Source organism: Trachemys scripta, chromosome 17, assembly GCF_013100865.1.
Source record: "Trachemys scripta elegans isolate TJP31775 chromosome 17, CAS_Tse_1.0, whole genome shotgun sequence".
NCBI lineage: Eukaryota > Metazoa > Chordata > Testudines > Emydidae > Trachemys > Trachemys scripta.
In genome coordinates, this window is record NC_048314.1 from 6,383,173 (window position 1) to 6,408,060 (window position 24,888).

Sequence of the window (24,888 nt, forward strand, 5' to 3'; positions counted from 1 at the left end):
GGGGGCAGCTGGGAACATGAAAGCGCATTAAGGGGAGAGGGAAACAGCAGCTAAACTACATGGGGGTCAGCAATGTCCTTCAGTGTCACAATATGATCCTAGGGCCCTGCCTGGTCAAGGCACCATGCTGGACAGTTCTGCGCTGATGAGTGTGACGAGAAACATGGGGGAGAGAAGAGAGACAGGAGAGGCAGGTGCTGCTCAGGGTGGCTCATGCTTCCAGAAAACCCATCCACCTCTGTAAACAGGTCATGCCCTGGGAAGGTGATTGCAGTATTCAGCCCAGCAAAGCAGCAATTTCTTCACCGCTCGGAAGGCAGGCAGTAGTAGGGAGGGAAGGGAAGGGAAGGGAACAGTCCATCTACAGCCTGCCCTCCAGCTGTGTTTGTTCAGTAGGGATTCTTAGTCCCAAAACCTCTTAGGGTCAGGGGGAAGGAGTGGGTTGGCTCCAGGAGCCTGCGAGCTGCTCCCTTGTGCATTTCAAACAAGCCAAAACTTGTTACCGCTGGTGGGGTCAGAAGAAAAATCTTTTCTATGTTAACTAAGTAACTGATGCAGGGATGTGTGCCTGAGTCTAGAGGCAGCCTGGAACAGTAGCTCAGAGCTGGGAACTGTCCCATTCATCTGAGTGGGGTGTTAACCCCAAAACTTAATTATGGCAGTTGAAGTGTAAACATTGACTATTTCATCGCTACTCCAAACACGAGAGAGGGGCTATCGTGCTATGAGGATCTGCACCAGCTCCTGCAAATAAGGTCTTGGTGTCATGAGTGGTTGAAGCTTGGGACAGTACCATCACAGTCATTCAAGCTAGCCCGGTGCTGGAATGAGGGGTTAGGCACGTGAAGGACTAGCCTCTGAGCGGTCACTGTACCCCTTAGATGCTAACAGGAGTGTTAAACAGCAATACACAGTCCTCTTCGGAAAGCAGCCGGCATTCAGCCATGTCACGCAAGGGGCTGAATACCGTACGGCTGCAGCAACAGCACTTGGAGGGAGGAGAAAACCTTCGGAGTACGGTGCTCCCCCCGCCACGAGTGAAATGAATCGGGAAGACTTGTGTGGTGCCCCGCTCGGTTTCCAAGGCAGAAGGACAGCAGCGTACCTGAGAGGGAGACGCCATCCAGTCACAACACAGAACACAGGTGTGGGGAGATGCCAGAGCTCTGCCAGGGAGGACTGGGACAGGCTCTGGTATCAGACAGGGATCAGTTCAGGTGCTTTGCTAGCACCTCCGGACCTATCACAAATGAGGCGCAGCATCTCCAAGGAGCAAGGGAACCAACTAGACCTGGGCAAGAGGCACGGCCCCGTAGAAACCCACAATAAGCCTAGGCCCCATGGAGGCTCAGACCTGCTGTCTAGGCTGGCTGGGGCTGCTTTTGCAGTGGTGTCCCTGCCCAGCCCCTCCCCAGAGCCCCGGCCTGGGGTGTGGGAGGTCAGTTGGGGGGGCTAGATGAAGGTGGAGTCCAGCTGGCTTGTTTCATGGTTATTTCGGGCCCGTGCCTCAAAGAGCTGCTTGATCAGGGCGGATTTCTCCTGCTCCAGCTGGGTGATCCGCTCGCTCTTCTCAGTCACCTCCTGCACAGGAAGGAGGCAGAGCGCTGGTGAGTGGGGAACATTCCCCGTGGGCAGCAAGCCCTTCCCAGGGTCCTGCCCCTCCCCAGACACCCCGGACGACCAGCTGGATCTCCTCAACTCCAGGGAGTTTTGTTTGGCCAGAGCAAACTCCGGGTAGTTTGGAGCGACAGGCCCAAAGCTCTCACGGCAGAGCACGAGCTGCCCCCACTGTCCCTGCAGCCCCTGGTCGCCAGTCCCCGCTTAGCCTGTCTACAAGGCAGGTCACACGATGGGTACACCTGCCCCCTCCCCCCCAGCCCAGAGCTGTCAGCTGGCACCCGGCGTCCCCCCTCCACCAGCCTCAGTGAGACGGATTCCAGTGGCCTCCAGCTGAAGTGCTCAATTCCCCGAGCCCTCCAGGCCCCTTGTGCCGTGCGGTGAGAGGGCAGAACCAGAAGACGACACCGCTCAGCAGCCTCATTTAATGGTGGGGGCTCTGAGTATCTTTGCTGTGCAGGGTTCCCCTCTCCTCTATGCGCTTCTCTTAGGCCTGGGTCCCACTCCCACAGCCATCCTCTCTCCCCCCCCCCCCCCCCCACTAACCTCCTCCCAGAAGATCCCGTCCCTCTGGCTCCACCTGCCCCAGGGGCTGGCTCCCAGCTCCCCTGCCCTTCCTTTGGCCCCAGTTCCAAGCTCCTGACCCTCTCCCGGTGGGGGGACCCCCCCCCCTCACCTTGGTGAGAAGCCGGTTTTGCTCCTTCAGCATACTGATGGCTTGCTGGGGCCCTGCCACGGGGGCAGCAGGGACCTGTCTGGTCAGCGCCGACAAGGAGGAGTTCAGAGGCTGGGAAGGAGAGGGAGTTAATCTTTCGACAGTCTGTCCCCACTAGCTTTCCGCTTCCCCAGCCTCCGGCCAGGGCTGGGCTCTCCATGCAGATCACCCGTCACAGCCCTCCTCACGCCTGCCTCCTGATGCCTCGCTGACCTGTCTCCACTAGGTGCAGGTCGGCCTGGCATGTCAATACACAGCTCAGCCTGCAGAGGGCACTGCGAGCTCATTGCTTAACCCACAGCGAGTTGGGAGGGGGTGAGGGGAGCAGGGGCCAATGGACTCAGTTCACCAGCCGAGGCAGCTCATCCCTCAGCACCAATCCTCTGCACCAGGGTTTCGTCGACCTGCGCAGACCTCCCCCTCCTCGCCCCCACCCCAGAACCAGGGGGCTACTCGCCTGAGAGCAGTGGAAAGAGCCACGTTCGGCAGCAAAAAAGGGAGGAGAGGAAAAGAAACTGGCCGTGACATGACAGGTGCAGTGGCTGGGTTACATCCTCGCCCCTTCTCCCAGGGGCGCAGGGCTTCCCATTCCGGAGGCGTCTGCAGCCCCACCCCACAGCACTGATCTCACTGGGTCCCTTTGCAACCTGGGTCTGTCCTTCCCCAGCATGGAGACTGACACGTTCTAGCCCCTGGCAGGGCTCTAGAGACTTTAAAACAGAGAGTCACTGCTCATTCCCTGGGACCAGAGGAATTACCAGACTGTATCAGGCCAGGGGTCCATCTAGCCCAGTGGCCTGTCTCCAACAGCAGCCAGACCCAGCGGAAGGGGCTGGAGCTCGGAAGGAGACATGGTTATTGTTCTGCATGTTCGAATTATCCACGTACCGGCTAACCCCTTTCTGAATCCTGCTGAAGTGCTTCACCCTGTGACCACCTACAAGCGTCCCATAGATCAGGTGGGCTCTAAACCCTTGCTAGGTTAGAGCCAAGAGTCTCCAAGCACCTGCTCCTGTCCCTCAGTGAGGGACCAGGCATTCCTACGGGGCCGTAATAATTCCGTTTCTGGTCTGGTGTCCCCCTACACTGCTACCATTGATCTAATGGAGAGCGATACAAACGGCCAGCCCTGGGAGCAGGGGCACCGGTGCTACCAGGACAGCGCGCTCACCTTTCCCGAGGTGGACAGGAGCTCTCCGAGGCAGCGGTTCACTTCCTGCAGCTTGGGTAGAAGGCGACCCAGGTGGTTTTGGCTCCCCTCCGGGAAGAAGTCCTGGAAGAAGCAAGGGTGGGAAGGTGGAGTGAGGAGCCAGTTCTCCAGGACTTCATGCTGCTGTGATGTGCCAGCAGAGACAACCCAAGAGCTTGCTGGCCTTCATCGCAACTCCACGGGACTCATCTTTCAGGACCCAGCCTGGCTGGCAAACTGGGCGGGTGGAAGGGAATATTCCAGCCAGTGCTGACTTTAGACTGGGGTGGGCCGTGCATTTCTCCAGAGAGCCCAGGAAGGTGCACGCCAAGGAGGCTGCTGGGCTCATTTCTATTTACAAAACCATCCTGGCCCGGCCACATCTCTGCTCCTGCTCTGGAACGCTGCCCCGGGCAACGACCAATGCCACATGCGTCAGAGGAGGGTGACGGGATAAGCACATGACCCAGCCGGCTGGGCAAGGAGGCATAGGTATGTGTGTGCACACGGGGAGTGAGGAACCCTTCCTGGACACCACAGAGTTGATCCCCTTCATTATCTCCCATCTGCAAAGCTACCGGGGTGATTAACGATCATTAAGGCCCAGATCCTCAGAGGGATTTAGGCTCCTAACTCCCATAGAAATGAATTAAGTTACGTGCCTAAATCCCTTGGCAGATCTGGGCCTAAGAGCTTTGGACCCTTCTCCAAAAGGAAACAATCCACTGAGCATTCGGCTGCCTTTTTGGGTACAGTTCTGCCTGGGTGGAGGCAGGAGTGACACCCCTGGGGCCAGAAGAGTGACTCCTGCTGGCACAAGGGGCGAGTTGAGCCTGCGATTAAGTCCCACAGGTTAGCGCCACGCTGGGCAAAGCAGGTTCCCTAGAACGGGCCGGGCAGCTTCTCAGCTCATTTGTGGGACAAGGTATCAAAAAAGTGGAAGAGAAGTGACCTGCCATATGTCTCTTTCCCTTCACAGGCTAAGTGATCCCAGCTGCCCTGCCCTCTCCACATGTGTAAGTCCCACACGTACCCACTCCCCCTCATCCCCTTCACAGCCCACCTCCACTGACTGCAGTGGGAGCAGAGTGTCAGTGCCGAGTGCTTCTGCAGATCTCACCCCATGTCTCTATTAGATCGTTAAGGGGAAGTGATATTAGAACTTGGTCTTTCCTGCCTCCGGTTTTAACCAGTCCTTTATCCAGTCCCCCCAGGCAGGGCACTCAAAGGCGAGATGGTCCCTGGAGCGAGCCCCACACTCACGTTTGTGGTTTTGTTTTTCCCCAGGTGTTTCTGGCGCTCCTGCACTGTCTGGATCTGCTGGTGGTACCATTCCCGGGCACGCTCCACCATCTCCAGCCCCTGGAGCAGGAAGTCCTTCTCCTGCTCCAGCTCCTTCATTTGCTTCAGCTGCAAGACACAAAACCCAGGTACTTTAATACCCCCTCCATCCAAACCTATGGGACGTCACTCACACCTCCTGCCCTCCTGAGAATGGGTCCTGAACCCAGGGCTGGGAGTCCCCAGAAAGCTGCCGCATCCCGGCCTCTACCCAATGGCGACTGAAACCACGTGGACTGAGACACTACTAGGGCTATAACCCCAGCCAGGGCACCACCCACAGGAGCTCTGATTGGAGGATCACCTGGCTCCACCGATTGGTCCAACTATGCTATTTAAGCCAAGAGGAGGAACAGGAAGTTTGTCTGAGCAACAAGGTGGATTCCTGTTGTGGCTCCATTGGACCTTGCTTGTGCCTGATTGCTGCACCCAACCCTGCTCCTGCCTTACTGTTGTCTTCACTCCTGTTCCCACCGTGCTTGATCCTTGCCTCTCCTCCTGCCTTATGCCTCACCTCCAGGTCTGGCTCTGACCCCGGCCTCTGCCTTCCGACCTTGACTCCGGCATTTGGCATCGGACCTCAGCTTCCATTCCTAGTTCGGACTCTGGCTTGGCCCCCGAGCCTTGGCTTCATTCCCCAACCTGTACGCCTGCTCTGCCTTTAGACCCGACCACCTACATCCTGGTCCATAACACCACCATCCATCCCTGGAGCGGACCAAGGCCAAGCGTTCAGAGAAACAGTCCTGCCAGTCTCGGTTCTGGAGCCAGCCAGGAGTGACCTGATCTGAAGCCCAAGTCACTTTGCTTTGGGTCCAGTTCATGACCACATCAAGCACAGAGGAGACGCTCAGCCTCTAGCCATGGCCCACGCAGGAATTCAGTTACCAGCTGCAGACCCCAGCAAGGACGAGAGACAGGTGAAAGGTGGCTCCTCCCCTTGTGGCAGTTTTAGAGAAGCAGGAGCAAAGCGTTTGGTTTCCTTTAGGGAGAGAGCTGCCAGATTTGGGCATCCTGACATCAGCTGATGAGCGATCATCCTGTTGCTCTATTATAAATAGTGGCTTAATGGGTTAGGTCAATAGGAAACCTCTGCATTGAGCTTTCATCTCAATTGCCCACGCAGCCATGGCAGGAGATTTCCTCCTCCGAGCTGCAATTAAGCATTTCCCTTATCACTCTACAGGAACCTGCAGTTAATCTCCAGTGCATGATGCTGGATCTCAGATACTCCAGTGCTCTACACTGCAGTGTTCAGAGATGTTTAAGGGAGTTAGGTGCCAAATTCTACAGGCTTCTTTGAAAATCCCTGGTCATTTAACCCAACGTCTTCTAGCTTTGGGGCCTAAAGCCGCCACCTTACAGAAATTTAAGGCTGCGAGCTCACACTGTGTGGAACTTTTATTATTGGCAAAGAACGGCAGAGTGAAACACATGCTAGAAACCTAGGAAATGCAGGGTTAAGTTCTCCTCTGTCCAATGAGGCACTGACTCTCTCACTGATAACTGCCATAACCGTCACCCTGCCCCAACCAACCAATATTCGCAGAACAGAGCTGAAAGCATCACACATTGTTCTACTTGATGTTTGGGCTTAACGAGGGCTAGTAATTACCTGGTATCAGGAGGCGAGTGGTGCAATGTGCCATTGGCTCAGCACGTGGACTAACTACATGACTCCATCGTGAGCATCCAACCTTTGAGAGGGTAACGAGCAGAAGAACGGCAGCACCAGCATTGCTTTCCCAGGGTAGGACTCGGCTGCATGGTGCGCTGGGGATCCCTCTGGTCACGTATGCAATGACAAATCCCAGCAGTAAAACAGCTGGGGCGAGTTTCCAATGGGACGTTACTAGAGAGTGGGGCCAGGACAGTTAAAGCAGCCGGCTCTGCGCACGGGCTGGCCTTAGGTCACCAGCTCTTAGTTGTGATGAAAAGGGTTGGGGGAAGGGGGGATCCCCAGAGTCACTTGAAGGGATGCTCAGGGCTCCACTTTCAGTTCCCCAGACTGGGATCAACCCCAAGCCCTGACCCAAGCAAAGAATGGCAGAGTTAAACACACGTACTAGAAACCTAGGAAATACCCCAAGCCCTGACCCAAGCAAAATGGCACCAGAATGCGAGAAAGAATCAGGGACCCAGTGAGAGCCAATGGCCCAGCAACCAAGCGGGTGCCGTTCCCATGGACACAGCAAGCGTTTCTGCCCCCAGGTTTGTTTGCATAGCAGACACAGGACATCATGGGGGTGCGGTTCTTCTCTCTCTCTCTCTCTCTCCAGCCAGCACAGATGCCAGCAGGGCGGTAGCTGCCACCAGGCAGAGAAGATGGCTCTCCAGACAAAATTGGGGTATTTCCCCACCCCAAATTCTGCCGCACTAAGATTAGGAGGGGAACTGCCCCCCCCCATAATCCTAGAGGTGACTCACATGAATTTTACCCCTTCTTTAAAAGAGGGACAGACTGGAAGGTTTTCAGCCACCCCAGTGCTACATTCCCGAGGGGCTGCAGCCCAGCCCACAGGCAGCCAGCCGCGGGGACCAGAGCGACAACACCCCACTCTGATCTGAGTCACTGCTGCCCGTTGGAGGAGCCCCAGCACAAAGGCTGCCCTGGAACCCACTCGTCATGGCCGCTGCGTATGGAGCATTTGTTTCCCAACAGCTGGAGGAGATGGATGCTCCCCTGAGCCCAGAGAAAGGGGCCTGGATACAAAGCCTGCCCCCTCGGGCATGGGCTTAGTTTGGGGGAGGGGGCAGGAGGGGTGTTGCCTCCCAAACTGCAAGTCTCAGGTAGGCGTGGAATTCCCCCCCCCCCCCCGCATGCAGAGTCCCATTGGCCTGGTTTGAGCTGCCCCACCACATCCAGAAGTCAAACTATGCCATCAGGACACCAGTAGACCTTAACAAGAAGGCTAACGGCATATTGGGATGCATTAGTAAGAGGAGCATTGCCAGCAGATCGAGGGAAGTGATTATTCCCCTCTATTCAGCACTGGTGAGGCCACATCTGGAGTATTGTGTCCAGTTTTGGGTCCCCCACTACATAAGGGATGTGGACAAATTGGAAAGTCCAGCAGAGGGCAATGAAAATGATCAGGGGGCTGGGGCACATGACTTACGAGGAGAGGCTGAGGGAACTGGGCTTTTTTAGTCTGCAGAAGAAGAGAAGAGTGGGTGGGGATTTGATAGCAGCCTTCAACTACCTGAAAGGGGGTTCCAAAGAGGATGGAGCTCGGCTGTCCTCAGTGGTGGCAGATGACAGAACAAGGAGCAATGGTCTCAAGTTGCAGTGGGGGAGATCTAGGTTGGATATTAGGAAACACTATTTCACTAGGAGGGTGGTGAAGCACTGGAATGGGTTACCTAGGGAGATGGTGGAATCTCCTTCCTTAGAGGTTTTTAAGGCCCGGCTTGACAAAGACCTGGCTGGGATGATTTAATTGGGGTTGGTTCTGCTTTGGGAAGGGGGTTGGACTAGATGACCTCCTGAGAAGATTAGGGTTGGAAGAGACCTATGATTCTACGAATAAAGCTCAGAGCTATGCATCTCCCTGTCAAATCAAGTTTTGGTGCTTTCATTTCTGGAGCACCTACTAACTGGAGACAATGCAAGGCTTCAGCAGTGTGGGCTAGACACCTAGGTGCTAACCTGGGACTTGATTTGTAACCCTGGGAAACACTTTGTCTCCCTGTGCCCGCTTCCCCGTCTGTAAAATGGGGATAATGATACTTATCTCCCTGTCAACACATTTTTGAGATTCACTGATGAAAAGTACTATTGTTATCATCATCTATTTAGACTGGAAGGTCTTTGGGAAAATGACTGTCTCTTGCTATACGTCTGTACAGCACCTAACACAATGGGGTACTGAGCCAAGTGGGGGCCTATAAGTGCCCCCCTAACACAAACAAACAAAAAGCTTCGATGGCTGTATATAGCAGCCCTAATACAAACATGAGATACGAGCAACTGCATGTGTAAAACCATCGCAGGAAGTGAGCGAGTCCACACCTAAGGAGCAACAGCAAGAAGTATTAAAAAGCCATTACAGAAAAATCCTTTTCAAACGGCCACATCGTGATGAAGCTAAACACACAAGATCCCCTCTTCTCCAGGCTGCACCCCGCCTGCAACACAACCCAGAGCCCACGCCCTTCTCTGGGCTTCGCTTTTTCAAACACAAGATGTGTTTGCAATTCAAACATTGACCCGCCAGGCCTGTGGACCAAGCCCAGCAGAGCAGGAGATGACTGCCAGTATCCAGGGATTTCAATATTACTGAGGGGAGAAGGCAAGTTTAGACACCACTTGAGTGCTGCTCACGCTCTTCATACTCTGGGTATATAGCAGGCTCACACAATAAGAGGGACTCAGCTCATAATCCTAGAGGCCACTCGCATGCATTTCACTTCTGTAAAAGGGGGACAGACTGGAGATTTATCAGCCTTCCCAATGCTTCATGCAGCCTGCCAGATGCCCGCAGCCACAGCAATCCCTTGCAATCCATGCTAGTCACAGCCTGAACCCTCCAAAGAGGCAGGGCAACGGAGCTGATCTCTGCCCGTCCCCTTTCAGGAGACGGACACACGCAGCCAGGCCAGTGGACTGCCCGGGACATACCCACAGGAAGAACTGTAGAGCCTTGGAGCTGCAAAGGCTGCTGCTCAGAGGAACGAAGAGGGTGCTGTATGTCGCGAGGACGCCCATCCAGCTGTGTCCGCAGCCGGGCACCGAATGCCCTGCCCTGGGCCTGGCCCGGCCAGTTACCATGGTGACCGGAGGAAAGGACAACATCCCACTCGCCGGTGGGACAATGGCATCTCTGCTCGGCGAGCGGATGGAAGGCATCTAGTCAGCTGGCAAGGGAGGAGCGTGAGTTACGGATGCTGGCGGAGGCAGCTTCCAGAATGGGAGGAAGAAGCAGAGGTCCCTTCCACTTGAGTGGGGATGGCCTGTACAGGGGGGGTGAGGGGGCACTTCAGCCCGGGACGCTCACGAATGAACGAGCTTAACCTCTCATAAAAAGCCTCGCCCCAGCTGCGGAGAAGCCACAGGGGGAAATAGGCCGATCAATGGGCTCAGTGAAAGACAAGCCAGCCGGATACACGCTGTCCTGGGGCCACTGCACAAGCACTCCCAGCGCACACAGGCGAGAGGGGTCAACCACACGCTCCACTCACCCACTGCTGGGGCACAAGCGGCTGCAGCATGGTGCCTGGGATTCAGAGAGGGCTCCAGCGTCCCAAGGAATCAGTATGCCGAGAAGGGACTGATTTGTTTTTAGGCTGATCAGGAATAACCACCCTCTGGCCAAGGCTCCCAAAGCACTTTACAGCCGAGAGAGAGAGAGGAGAGGCAGGCTGGTCCAGTGGTTAGAGCACTAGTCTGGGCCATGGGAGATCTGCATTCAATTCCTGCTCTACCACAAGCATCCTGCGTCACGCTGGGTAAGCCACTTAGTTTGTCTGGCTCAGTTCCCCACCTGTCAAATGGGCAGAACAGCCCTGCCCTGCCTGCCAGGATCAAGGGAGTAAAGCCTGTGAGGAGCTCAGACTACGGCACTGGTGGCCAGAGAAGTACCCCACACAGACAGAACACCCCGAGCGGTCGGTCAGTGCCATTCCCACCATGCTCCCGATGGGGAAAGCGAGCCCAGACCGGGGAAGGGACTCGCCCGCAATCCGACAGACAGGAATCGAACCCCATCTGCCGAGTCCCAGGCCAGCTCCTGAACCACAAACCCAGCCTACCTCCTTTCTCCAGCTGTGCCTATTAGCAAACGTTAAAGGAGTAGCATTGAAGTCAGTGATTGCAATCCACAGTGCTGAACGCTGCCTCAGAGAGCTGGGGGTACGGGAGTTCCCCTTATCCGAGTAAGGGCCCCTCCCCATCTCAAAAACAGCACCCCAGAGTGTCCAGTCTGGCTGAATGGAGGCAGTACACAGCTTTCCTGAGACACCTATTATTCCCCTGCAAGCGCTTCACAGCACAGGCCCTGCTCCAGCTCCCACAGCGAGCAAAGGGGATGAATTCTCAGCAGGGCTGCAGCTTGCTTTAGCAAACGAGCTCCTAATTCATGCGTGTGCAAAGCCCCCACTAACCCCTGGGGAGAACCAGGCCAGGAATCAGAGCGTGTTATGTGGCCGGAAGCTGCTGTGCCGACATAATCAATGCTGCACAAAGGCAGCCCATGTGCCCTTCAAATCGGGGCCGGGGAGAGGGAGAGAAGAGATGGATATTGGCATTTGAGACAGGAAAGAACCGGTGCAGCAGGGCAGCACGCGTAGGATAAACTAATGCAAATTACATTGCACGCAAGGTACAGGAAAGGCAGGAGCTTCCATTAACGTTACTAATTCAAACTGCCATAGGCAGGATTTTGGATCGTGAGCCACGTGGGTGAGCTGATAATATCATGGGTATCTTTGCTATCTCTCTATGCAAGGTACTTCTGTTGCACACCATGGCTCTCCAGGGGCCAATTCCCCACCCTGCTCTGGGGCCAGAGAGGGGACGGGCTCCCTGGCCTCAGTGCATATTAGCAACTCTAACTTACCATTGACAAAAGGTCTCTTGGGGCGTCTTATGCCAGCTGAGGATCAGGCATAACGGATCTCTGCTCCAACCCTTCCCCACCACGCCCGCAGTGGCTGGGACAGGAGATGGTAGAGAGTCTTCCGCATTGGAGAAATTCTCCACCGGCCATCCACAGAGATTTTAGTGCAAAGGGGACTTAATACATTACATCAGGGGTAGGCAACCTATGGCACGCGAGCTGATTTTCAGTGGCACTCACGCTGCCCGGGTCCGGGGGGCTCTGCATTTTAATTTAATTTTAAAATGAAGCTTCTTAAACATTTTAAAAACCTTATTTACTTTACATACAACAATAGTTTAGCTATATATTATAGACTTATAGAAAGAGATCTTCTAAAAACATTAAAATGTATGACTGGCACGTGAAACCTTAATTAGAGTGAATAAATGAAGACTCGGCACAGCACTTCTGAAAGGTTGCTGACCCCTGAATCACATGATCCAGCCCCTAGAGTTTGGCCCTGACCCTCAAGTGACCTGGGCCCTGGCAGATCCCTGCACCAGCAGAGTACAACTGAGCCTGTACTAGGCCACACATTTCTTTGCATTTAATTTCTCTGGTATGTTTTCAAAAGAAAAAGACTAAAACATTAATCTCGGCTCTGAAGCCCCCATGCTCTGCCACAGCGTTTAGAAGTCAAAGGAGCATTTACTTCTGCGGAGACGCAGCGGTACAAACCCACCCATTTGATTATCACTCTACGGCATTAGGCGTTTACAGGCTACCTAGCGTCCTTGACTGTTCCCTTTGCATAGGTTGCAGGATAGAGGGTGATTTGTAAGAGACTGTGCAGTGATGCAATACATGTTAAAAGAAATATCAGAATCTCTCACTAATACCCCACAAACCCCAAGTTCATGCTGCCCCATAGGACAAGTGTAACCACAAAACACCAGGGTGGACCAAGAGCGAGACTGGGCAGCTCTCCTTCCAGTACACCCACCAGGCAGCAAACAGCACGTAGGACAGCAGAGCACCTAGTGGTTGCAGCTACTCCTGGCAGGAAGGACAGTGGCTGGGAAACCAGGACACAGCTGCTCCCCTACCATGCCATAGTCCACCCCGTTGGTGATGGTGTGTCTCCGGTGCTCACCGCGACCTCTCTCATGCCGCCGAGCGTCCGCCACCCCCGTGCAACTGCCCTCGCAATGGGACTGTCCCGTGGGCTTCCCATCGGCACCTGCAATGGAGGAAGGACATGCACATTTTGAAGAAGGCACCATGCAGGGACATACACCCAACACGAGAGGATCGGAGGATTTCTCCATATAGTCTAGAGGCTTTAAAAAAATAAATACAATTTAAAAAGGACCTTTTAACCCATTCAAGTCCTGGCTGAGCACCAAGAGGAGTCTGCAGGTTGGGATTTCAGCCTTGCTCCGGCAGCCACGCACCTGGCCACGCCTGGGTATTGCAGAGACCTCAGATGAGCACATGACCTTTTCTCCCGCATGTGCTGCAACGCGGTACACAGCTTACATCCCAGTTACTCCCACGGGGCAGGGCCTCACGGGTTCAAGTCAGGGAAAGTGGAGGGCCAGACCCACCAGCGAGCGGCCAATGCTCACATTTGTAATAAGAGCCAATGCTGGAGGAGAACGTAACACTCTCACCTCTACTTTCTCTAACCAGGGGAGGTGGGGCTGAGTGGAGAATTAATCACAGCTCCCATTAACTGCAGCAATAACAGGTTTAGCAACTTAAGAAGTCAGCCCTACATTGCAGAGGGTGGGGAATAGGGTGACCAGATGTCCCCATTTTATACAAACAGTCCCAATATTTGGGACTTTGTCTTATAAAAGCACTTATTACCCCCTGCCCCAGTCCCGATTTTTCACACTTGCTATCTGGTCACCCTAGTGGGGAATGAAAGAAGAGTACAGCCAGCTAGCTCACTGCAGGGGAAAGGAACCCTCACCTCACCCTCTGTGCCTGGCCCTTCCACCAGCACTCATGCAAATCCAACCTCGGGCCCTTCCAGGCACCAAGAACAAACATATTTGACCCTGGTACGGAACCACCTTAGGGGAGATCAGATGCCAGACACCACCTCCTCCCAGAACCCAAACCCTCAGCTACCCACACGGCAAAGACAATCCTTGTCGCATCAGCAGAGCGGGCAGCCCACGGTGCCAATCGGGTGGGCAAACAAGACCCATCAAGGTTCTCCTGGAAGATACCATTAAGAAGCAGAGCTTGACGCTAACTGAGACACTATCAGTTCATGTCCCTGAGTGCCCAAACATAGACCCCTGGCCTGCTTAGGGACCTGGTCACATTTAGTCTGCCAGTGACTCTGAAGCAGGTCGACCCTTCCCCATTTTGCCACGTGACCTCCTGCGCTCATACCCAGTACCAGACAGCCAAGAGACACCCCATTAAATCAGACTGGCGCCTTTGGTAAAGGGTGCCCATTGTTTGTTACGCAAAGGTGCTGCTTGGGGGTGCAGGGAGGAGGGGAATCCACTCTGGATTCCACAAGCGACCTGCTGGGCACACTGGATCAGAGCTTGAGACTTTCCTTTGGTGGAGCCACGCCAGGCATGGAGAGACAGGAGGGTTCCGTTTCTTTCTGGTCAACGCTTGGGTCAGGTGCATTCAGTACAAAAAAGCTACATTTACATGTGCTCCTGCCTCACAGCAGGATTCCTGCAACCCCTCTCGGTGGGTCACCGTGGCCAAAGCTATCCCAAGACCTGGGCTGCCTTGCCCACTGGCCTCAATGGCTGGAAACAACCTAACCACCAGCACACGCTAGGGAGAGTGGGCAGGGTGGGGCCTTCAGATTAGGGCAGATTAGAACAAGGACATGCCGCTGGCTCCACCTGAGCCAAGAGGTGGGTCAATCGAGGGGTGTGTGGGCGAGCTGTACACATGGGATTCAAGGGGCTTATAAAGCAGGGCCCCCATTTGATTTCACGAGGGCCATGACAGGCTTTGGTGCTTGTCTCCTATAAAGGGCAGGCTGCTTCCAGCCAAACACTGCATTAGTCACCACCTGGCCAATTAGACCCTTAATGACTCCCGCGGCCTAGTTCTCTCCTGGCTTGTGCTGCCAACGCTTCTAATCTCCATGCAACGTCACTGGCTCCAACACAAGCCGCTGTGCTCGGGGCTGCTATGCATTTGTTCAACACCAGACGTTTGCCTCTTCCCTGCCCTGGCTCCTGAGGTCTGTGATCCCCTCCCCAACCAGCCCAGGGAGCACTCCAGGCCACCCCCGAGCTCTCACATGATTTTCCAGAGCATCAACAGCCTATCTGCCACTGGGTCAGCACAGAGACCAGATCCTGACTGTATGGAGACAGAGCTTTCAACGGGCTTCCCGCTCAGGGAGCCACTTTGCACAGCGCTGGAGTCAGCTGTAAAGTTCATCCCTATGATTTTATAGCAAACATACACCCCACACACACCCCTGACCCCGACGGGTGATCAGTGCCAAAGGAGTGAGATTAGGCCTGAGAGCACAAAGGAGTTTGCTTGTGCCCAGTGTCCTGCAGCGAGGTGCTGAAGCCAGTGCCCATCTTTCCAGGGCCTCTCCTCTGCCGGCAAGAGCTGCCCACCTGCTTCCTCACTCCTGTTGCCCCCCATCACGCCAATTTCTCCTGCTACCCACAGCAGACCTTCATCCCCCCTCACCTTTGCACCTCCCGCCCACTTCATCGCTGCAGCTTGCCCTGCTCTTGACACACAGACCTGGAATCCAAGATTGCTCTTTCCTGGCCTGGCCTTCGGAGAGAAACCAGCAGCGGGACAGGAACAAACAGCAGGGGGAAGCTACTCACACTAGGAATCCCCACTGGGGAATAGGGTGACCAGATGTCCCGATTTTATAGGGACAGTCCCAATTTTTGTGTCTTTTTCTTATATAGGCTCCTATTACCCCCCACCCTCTGTCCCGATTTTTCACATTTGCTGACTGGTCACCCTACTGGGGAAGCAGGTTGGGGGTAAGATCAGAAGAAATTCCACCCTAGCAGGGCTGGTGCAAGGAAGTTTCACGCCCTAGGCTAAACTTCCACCTTGCGCCGCCCCCCCCCCCCCCCCCCCAGCTAACCCCGTCCCTCCGCAGCAGCTAACCCCACCCGGGGAAACTTCCCCCGCGGCAGCTAACCCCGCTTACTAACTAACCAGTTACTGCGGGCAGTCCTCCCTGCCCCCCCCCCCCCCGCCCGCCCAGCTCACCTTCACTCCCCCTCCTCGCCTGAGCGGGCTTTTAGGCGCCCCCAACCACTAGGCGGCCGCCTAGTTTGCCTAAATGGTTGCACCGGCCCTGCACCCTAGAATCCGGACCATGTTCGGTCTGTCAGTGGCCAGAGCCCACCCTCACATCCTCCTCTCCCGAAACCCCAGCACAAGGTCGCCAGTTCCTAGGTGCCCCCTACCTGAGGATTAGCGCCTCCTCCCCTATGCAGATGTCAGAGCTCAATGTCCAGGTTCCGTAACCAGGAGATGGCCTCTGTACTAAGCGAGGCCTTGTAACCCACCCTCAAGATGTTGAATTGGACTCTCCTCCACCACGAGTTGTCTGAAACGCTGCCCCACAGTCACCACATGGAGAGGAAGCCAGGCCAAGCCAGCGCATGGTTGTGGTAGACAGTCACCTGTTGAGCCTGGTCCAGGATTTGTGATCAGCTGAACAACGAGGCAGGTGCAGTGATGGACTCCTGAGTTGACCTAGTGCGTGAGACTCTTTCCCACCGACGCTCCCACTCGATGAGAACACAGATTGCAGCTCTCTGGTGGGGGCGGATTAGCGACTCCCCTATGAAGCACGTGCTGTTTAGTGCTCAGAGCAGCAAAGGGCTGACAGCACCAGAGCGAAAGGGGTAGAAAGCAGGCATGATCTGTGCAGAGTGCCTGCAGCTGCTTTGATCCAGAATGCCAGCTGCTGCTCGTTAACGTGTGCTGGGCACACGGAATGGGGCTGTGGGACTTTTTGCACTGTGAACATGTCAGGTAGGGACTGAGCCAAGACCACCAAACTCTTGTGGGGCTGAATGGCTAGTGAATCATCAACCACTGTGCCAATCAGTTGACTAGGCACAGGTGGGAGGGGTCTTTGAAAAACCATAAGCCATTCTGCCAACAGCCTTTGGCTCCCTATGATACTGAAGGGGGAATTGATGGGGAATGCACAGGGCTCCGGCTTCAGCCCCCAGCAGAAGCCACGGGGCCAGGGGCGCAGGATCCTGGTGGCAAAATCAGACCCAGTTGAAGGGCAGGGGAGCGAAGGGTCACAGTGCTACCCCTGGCTCCAGCCCCAGCCGCAGTCACAGAGGGGAGGCCCACAGTCCTGCCTTCAGCTGTCAGTGGCTGAAGCAAACCAAGTCACAGCGGTCTGTAATCAGTGAGTGTCACAGCCCCCCCAACTAAATTATAGACTTAGCTATAATCCATATTTAAACCTACAGATTTATTTGTACACTAAACAAAACAGGGGTAAAGGGCTGGGTTTTTTATTAAGTTAATAAATCAGCTTCCCAATTTGCATACCTCTCAGGGTATGTCTACACTTACCGGAGGGTCCGGCGGCAGGCAATCGATGTTCTGGGATCGATCCCGGAAGTGCTCGCCCCTGACGCCGGTACTCCAGCTCGGCAAGAGGAGTACGCGGCATCGACGGGGGAGCCTGCCTGCCGCGTCTGGACCCGCGGTAAGTTCGAACTAAGGTACTTCGAATTCAGCTACGTTATTAACGTAGCTGAATTTGCATACCTTAGTCCGAAGTGGGGGCTCAGTGGGGACCAGGCCTCAGACATGCCAGAAGTCTAGTACTTCTTGGATGACTTTGCCATAGTCCTGACTTGCTTCTGGGCAATCACAAAGCTGTAGAAGTCCTTGCAACTCCTCCGGAAATTCATTTTGACAAGGGTTTCACTCAGCACCAAGTCTATGCTGCTTCGATTCTGGACATCAGTCCATGCATCTTTCATGATTGAAAATACACGCTCTGTGTACACGTTGCTGACTGGTATACTGAGCATGTATGACACCAGCTTTGTCATGTTCAGGAATTCAGTGCTACCGTCCTTGTTTCTCAGCACTTGAGACCAGAGTTCCTCAACTGAGTAGTTTCCAGGCTCCAACTTGGAGGTGATGTCTTTGATAATACAGTACTCATCATAGAGCTGATTGAGATCCACTGTTTTCTGGAGGTTTACAGCTGTCACAGCCGCAGACAGAGCCTTGTATTCAAATGCCCTATTAACTTTGATGTTCAAACACTGGGTATTGAACAAGTAGCCAGTTGTTGAAAAAAAATCAAACCATTTCTCCAAATATAGGATCAACACATCATAACATTTCATGAAGTCTTTCTGGGGACATGCAGCAGTGACAGGCAGCATCTCAGTTAATGCATTTTCAACTTTGGAGCCAAAGAATTTATCATTTTTCCGCTGCTGAAGTTTAATTCTCAGAGTATTCATTATGGTGTACACTTCACATGTTGTCATACTCTCATTTTCCAAACACAGCACAGTATCATTGAAGATTTTCAGGACATTGGGGAGGAAAAACAGAAGAACCTCAACTTTGCTAGGCCCCTCACCTTGTTCACTGTTTTCCATGTCCGAGAACAGCATCCACAGAGATTTTGGGCACTTCTCACTGCCCAGAGAAACAAAGTAGCACTTAACAGCCTGCCACGTATTTACAAGCCTGTTTACAGCTGGGAAAAGACTCAACCAGCGCAGTAAAGTGGCATACTCCATATCCACAAAGTCAAACATATCCTTCAATGCTGCTACTCTCTTAGCAGAACTGCTGAAATGATTGAACGTCTTCATCACCAGAGTCTCAATATCAACTTGTAGGGTATTGCTAGAATGTTTCACAGCGTTGTGCACAACATGGCCAGGGCAGTTTGCAGGCAAGATATTTTCATTTTGTTTTTCTTAATTCTGGTACACTGATGTCGCTTTCCATAATTCACATTTGCATTATGAGCACAGTAGGAAGACGCTTTGTTTAGGTCTAGTTTGTATATCGCAAGTTTTTCAAGTAACGTGTTGCTTATTGCCTCTGCAGTCTCTTCACTTTACTCACAGAAATCTAACAGTTTATCTTGGACCCCATGTTCGGGTGTCCAGTATCTCAGTGATAAGGGGAAAGTTTTCACATTGCCCTTGTTAGCTGCATCTGTGGCAACTGAGAAATAGGGACTGTCTGGCTTGCTGAGGTCTTTTAAAAATTCTGTTGAGAGCAGTGACAGCACATTTTTGATCAATGCCTCTGCTTTAGTCCGGCCACAGCTGACGTGCTTTGCAATCGTTGAATCTGGATACAAGGTAGGCGCTAGTTTAAGTTCACAGTGACGCGAGCGATAGGAGTGTTGATGGACTGTGTGGTAAACTTGAGTTAGCTCAACAGCGATAACCTTCTTATTCAAGGATTCATTTGGCCGGCTGAAAAAAAATGTGAGACCAGGGTATTGCTCTTGTGAGTCCGGGTGTTTTGTCCATGATTTTTTGAATCAACATGATGCTGAACATCAGACTCACCGCCATGGCAAATGCTAAATTCCTTCCTGCCTGCTTTACAAAAGCCTTTTGTATCACACTCTTAGGATTTCCGAACCCAGGTGTAAGTGGTTTCCCATTCTGTCCTGTATCTGCACTGTCTTTTTTGGTAGTTGGCTCCTCTCTTGCCGTTGCCATTTCGGATGGGGTTTTCGGCTGAAGACCGTTAGCTAGCTAGCTAGCCACTGAAAAGCACAGTCTCTGTGCTTCTTATGTGCCCACTGTAGTTTGTCCTATAGTAGGCACTGTGCTTCAGAACTGTAAACTACATATCCCTTCTGTAAATTGCGTTACACTGGAAAACAACCTGAAAAACCAAAATTGCCAGTAGAGAACAGATCCCAGTCGGGTTTAATGGGACATTCCCAATCAACTAATTTTCTATTTCACTACCAAATTTTAAATTTTACCTGAATATCGGGACAAATGGCGCCCGATTGTACATCGAGCAGATGTACGCGGCCAGGTGCGATCCCTGCTTGCCAGTGTGGGGAAGTGACGTGGGCAGCAGCTTAGCAGTGCTCAGCCCCAGCTGCCCTGGGTGGAATCAGCATCTGCAGAGGCAGGCGCCTCCTTTCCTTGGCTCTGCCATGAGCTAGGTGGACCGGTCTGCACACTCTCTGCTGGGGGGAGCATGCAGCTGTTACCTCTGTGGGGCACCTGCCCCTGCCTCCCCCAGGCAAAAACAGGTGGGGAAAGAAAAGCTTTGAAATGGCAACTCTCCGATTCTAGCAGCCTCCCCCATCGAGCACAGAGCCACCGCTCATTTCAGAGCCAGTTCTAGCCCTTCCACTGCATCCACGGAGCCGGCTGCAGGGGACTCCCCGCCACGCTCTGCGAGCCAGGGCTCCCTGCGAGCTGACCTGCCCAGCCCTTCTTAGGGGCACCCCGAGTGCAGAAGGGTTCTGCTCCAGAGCCCCCTACTCCCCCCACCCCCAAGAGCCACAGGGACCTGCCGGGGGTGGGGGGTCCTGGCAGTGCCTACCTGGGGCAGCTCCCAGGAAGGATCTGGCAAGTCCCTGTGACTCCTAGGATTAGGGGCAGCCGAGGGGGTCTCCGTGTGCTGCGCCTGCCACAAGCGCGAGCTCCGTGGTGCCCATTGGCCAGGAAATGTGCCAATAGGAGCTGCCGGAGCTGCGGAGCGGGGCTTGCATGCACTGACAGCGCGCAGAGAGCCCTCCGCCCTGCCCAGACCTTAAGAGCCAGAGGGACCTGCCAGGGGCCAAGGTGGGGAGTCCCGGCGGTGCTTACCTGGGGCGGCATCCAGCAGGTCCCTCTGGCTCCTAGGGTCGGGTCAGAGGGCTTTCTGCCCGCCCCCGGCGCCTGCAAGCCCCGCCCCTGCAGCTCTGATTGGGCAGGATGGAGCCGGTGCAGTATGGGAGACCCCCTCGGCGCCTCTGTGCCTAGGGGCCGCACTACCGGCTCCTGCTGGCGGGCGGGCACTGGGAGCTGCCCCAGGAAGTGCCGCCATCCCCGGGACCTCAGGTGCATGCCGTGAGCGGTCCCTGATATCGGGACAAAGGGTGTCCCGACCGATGTGCGGTCGGGACATGGGACAAATCTCTTAAAATCGGGACTGTCCCAATAATATCAGGATGTCTGGTCACCCTAGGGGGTCACGAGCTGTCAATCTCCACCCCAAACCCCACTTTGCCTCCAGCATTTATAATGGTGTTAAATATATTTAAAAAGGTGGTTTTAATTTATAGAGCGGGGGGTCGTCGCACTCAGAGGTTTGCTATGTGAAAGGGGTCACCAGTACAAAGGTTTGAGAGCCACTGTCTTAAACTGTGATCCATGAACTACAGGAGGCATGCAGAGCACTTGCTGGTTCAGCAGTTCAGTAGCACTAAAAGACAACTAAGTACACACGCAATGCTTTCCTAATGTTACTTCCATTTAAGCAATTGCTGTAATAGCAACAGGGATGTTATGTGATGTGATCTGATCACAAACAGAAGGGCAGGTGGCCTCAGCAGTCCTGAATGGGGCTTGATCCACAAGATAAATCATTCTGTGAAGATGAAGTTCCCACTATATAAAAAAAAAAAAAAAACTTTGAGAGTCTATTACCACATTTGTTATCAAACTTAACTCTGCGATTCGTTCAGTCGCATTTGCTCAGCTAGCAGCGGGCCCTTTCACTGACACAAGACACAGCGATCCGTCCGTAAACCTGAACATACATCTGAACGGCTGCATTTCTAGCCACCAGAGTGATGTCACCTACATCACTTTAGGCAACAGGACAACTATGGGCATGTTAATGTTAAGCCCCTAATATTTCTTGTTCATCACTGAAACAGACAAGTCACCACATGATGAGGGATACAAGTTGAAGGTGCACCAGTGATTGATTGGGAGCTGGAAACGGGAGTCAAGTATATATTGTGAAAGTAATGCAGTACAGGGTCTGAGCTGAAGTCCATAAAAAGAATTCCGTTGGCTTCATGGGCTTGCATCAGGCCCATAAGGAGTGAATTTTTTGTCTTACATCAGAGGGAGAAACAGGTTTGCACTGCTTGAAACCAGAGCTACAGGTGTTGGCCCAGACACACCCTGGCCTTCTGCCATCTCTACCGGAGCAATCCAGCAGCAGTAGCCCTTTTCATGATTCGAAACCATGAAATTGCTGAATTTCTGCAGGTACCACAGCAGCAAACTTCCCACATTTTCTTGATCTGAAAACCATCCAAAGGGTCAGATATTTCAGATCCAGTGACCAGATCAGAGCCCAGCAGAAAATAACCTGAACCGAAGTCTTCAGGAAAAGCAGATGAGGCTGCAAGAGAGTGAAGGCACTTATCCAGTAATCTGCACTCCATGTGAATACTGCAGTTACTGCACCACATGGTTCTGGGGAGCCAGGCTAGAGTCCATCGTACCCCTCAGCACCTCACCTTACCCACTGCCCAGATTCATTCACACCCCTCAAAGGGCCAGAACAGCCTCAGGCAGGGGAAAGAAGTTCTATTTTGAAGACCGTGGGGGATTTTAAAACCCACAACATCCAATCACAATAAAATCTGGTGCATTTTTATTTTATTCTGGTTTTGTCAGAATGCAAGTTCTCAGAGACAGATGTCAGCTTGGCGGGAGGGGGAGAAAGGAGAGGAGTCAGGGAAAGAAGAAATAATAATCATTTAAAGACAACCCCACAAGCACAATGCAGACAACTGGTGTCCACACAGCCACACACTACCATCCTTACTCCAGGGGAGTAGCATCTTTGGGCTAGAGACTGTGATACTCTTGCTCACATGGAATAGTCACTGACATTCTGAGCAAGCCATTATTCAAGGTGCCAAGTAGTTTTCCATGACCCTTTTGAAAGGCCAAACTGGCCCTTCCTCTGCATGCAGCGTTGTTGGAGCCATGTCAGTACCAGGTTATTAGTGAGACAAGGCGGGTGAGGTCAGATCTTTAATTGGGCCAACTGCTGTTGGTGAGAGAGATGAGTGTCAGAGTTTACACACAGCTCTTCAGGTCGTCTCCATGAAGTCAATGGCGCTGGATGCTACTCAACATGAGCAAGGGTGGCAGAGCGTGGCTCCGAATCCTGCCACCTGCTTCTGTGTTCGTTGCCAGTGTAGAGACACCCCCTCCCCAAATTACTCCTTTTAATAAAAACGTCTTAACGACAAGCGGTGCAGGCACAGGAGGAGACACCAATCAGGCGGTGAGTTTCAGACCAGGGTGCTGTGAGGGCATTGAGCGAGACAAGGGGTGGGGGCTAAGTTCCCTGTAAGCTGCACAGCCACGCAGCAGCCTATTTAGCGCCGTGCAGGTGCTCAAGGAACCCACCCAGGGACCTGCCACAGCTGGGGCAGGGGTACCCCCCCCCCCAAATCTGCACCTAGCCCAGCCCCCAACCAGCCGTGCCCAGGGCAACCCCTTCCCAGCCCAGACCTGCTAGGGCCAGGGGAGGGGCACCTATCTTGCAGCCCCAGCGCCCAGAGCTGCAGAGGCTGGGAGAGGCACCTCTTCTTCCCCCCCCCCCCATGCCCAGGTGCTGCTGTGGGAAGAGAGAGCTGGGGGGAGTCCTCTCTCCCTGCCATAGCCCCTAAGCACCCTCCTGCACCCCAACCCCCTCATCCCCCCCCACGGCCCACACCCCCAGCCAGAGCCCTCCCCCCCTGCACCCCAACCCTCTGCCCCAGCCCTGAGCCCCTCATCCCCAGCCCGGAGCGGAGAGGGGCCGGGTGGGAAGGGGAAAGCGGGTCTGGCTCAATCCAGCCAGCACTGGGGCCCAGCGAGGCGCAGACACCCCCCACACCAGGGCTGCGGATCTCCAGCCCACGGCCCGTCCCTCCCTCACTCACCTCTGCTCCTGCCCCGGCTCTCCCCCTCGGGCCGGTGCGCGGGGGCTCCCAGCGGGCTGGGGATCTTCTCCATGCTCCGGGACGCGCTGCCGGCGAGCCCGCTCGAGCACCTGCCCTTCTCCGCCAGCGGCCTGGGCGCCCCTTGCCCTCGGCTCGGCCCGCCCTTGGGGGCGGCGGGGTCGCATCCTCCCGGGGCCCGCCGGGCCGCTTTACCCCCGTTCGCCGGGCTCAGCAGCGAGGCCCGGAGCCCCAGCACGAACCTCTCGAAGGTGAGGTAGCCGCTGGCCGGGGCCGCCTGCCGCAGCCCCTCCAGCACGCCGGGGGGGAGCTCCCGGGCCTCGGCCCCCTGCCAGCGGGACTCGATCTCCCGCAGGTGCACGTAGCCCCGCCGCCGGTCATCCAGGATGTCGAAGAGGGTCCGCAGGCTCTGCAGGAAGGCTCTGGGCAGCCCCTCCGTGCCGCAGGGCAGCGGGCGAGCCCCGCGCTCCGGAGCCATCGGGGCGCTGGGAATTGTTACACCGAGTTCCGCGGGGAACGCCGCCTGGCTCCGGGATTGGAGTTCATTTTTTTTTCTGAATGGGGGCACCCCTCTCGGTTGACGTCACTTCATTAGCATTCGCCTTTCTCATTGGCTGGCGAGGGGCAGCCCCGCAGGCTGATTGGCTGAGGAGGAAGTTGGCCGGTTTGATTTTCCAGCGCGGCAGGATGGCCCTGCAGCTCGGTGTCATTTAAAACCTAACCCAACCCAGAGAGCCCCACAACGGGGCGCTGAGACACCCCCCAGCCGCCCTCTCCATCCCCCCTCATGTTGGGTTTCTCTCCGCCATGGGGGGAGGGGATATTTTCTACTCAATCAATGCACTTAAACCCCAACTTTTAGTATCAGAGGGGTAGGTGTTAGTCTGGATCGGTAAAAAGCGACAAAGAGTCCTGGGGCACCTTATAGACTAACAGACGTATTGGCGCATAAGCTTTCGTGGGTGAATACCCACTTCGTCAGACACATGTAATGGAAATTTCCAGAGGCAGGTATAAATATGCAGGCAAGAATCAGTCTAGAGATAAGGAGGTTAGTTCAGTCAGGGAGGATGAGGCCCTCTTCTAGCAGTTGAGGGGTGAACACCAAGGGAGGAGAAACTGCTTTTGTAGTTGGCTAGCCATTCACAGTCCTTGTTTAGTGTGTTCAGACAACAGGGAGCTCAGGTGCCGCCTTTGTGAACAGTCCGGATCCGGGATAGGACCCCCTATATCCCCGATTGTCACTTACACACTAGTGCTCCCTATGGCTGTGACACTCGCAGCACTCATCGCTGAACTTCACCCACCACCAGGAGTCCTAGATTTGAGAAGGATGCCCTGAGGTTGGGTGGGTGTGGCCCCCTTACCCCGAGCCAGGGGCAAAAGCCTTGTCCCTATGGTGAGACAAGGTTCTGCAACTTTGTCCTCCTGCTGCGATTAAGGATTGTGTCTGTGGGTTACAGTGAGTCATTTAAAACCTCACCTACACATTTCCCCCCTCTTTTTAACTACATCAGTTCACTCAGATTGACACAGACCTTGAGACAGCCATGTTTATCTGGGG

At 54.3% G+C, this 24,888-nt stretch overlaps 1 protein-coding gene across 1 annotated transcript; it reads right to left on the reverse strand.

Annotated features, from left to right (window-relative positions):
• Positions 1–171: 171 nt before the first annotated feature.
• Positions 172–23,981, reverse strand: SAPCD2 (suppressor APC domain containing 2). Its single transcript, XM_034752129.1, has 6 exons — positions 23,307–23,981; positions 12,508–12,641; positions 4,785–4,931; positions 3,504–3,605; positions 2,294–2,404; positions 172–1,581 (listed from the first exon to the last, which is right to left on the reverse strand). The coding sequence occupies exons 1-6, from the start codon at positions 23,800–23,802 to the stop codon at positions 1,453–1,455; spliced, it is 1,119 nt and encodes a 372-aa protein (XP_034608020.1). The 5' UTR covers positions 23,803–23,981; the 3' UTR covers positions 172–1,452.
• Between the last annotated feature and the right edge of the window lie 907 nt (positions 23,982–24,888).

Excerpts from the sequence above, each read along its gene's own strand:
- SAPCD2 (XM_034752129.1), bottom strand. The coding sequence starts at position 23,802 with ATGGCTCCGGAGCGCGGGGCTCGCCCGCTGCCCTGCGGCACGGAGGGG. Across the intron at positions 4,932-12,507 it reads ACGGGGTGGACTATGGCATG|CTGAAGCAAATGAAGGAGCT; the intron begins GTAGGGGAGCAG and ends TGTGTCTTGCAG. Across the intron at positions 1,582-2,293 it reads AAAACCGGCTTCTCACCAAG|GAGGTGACTGAGAAGAGCGA; the intron begins GTGAGGGGGGGG and ends CTTCCTGTGCAG.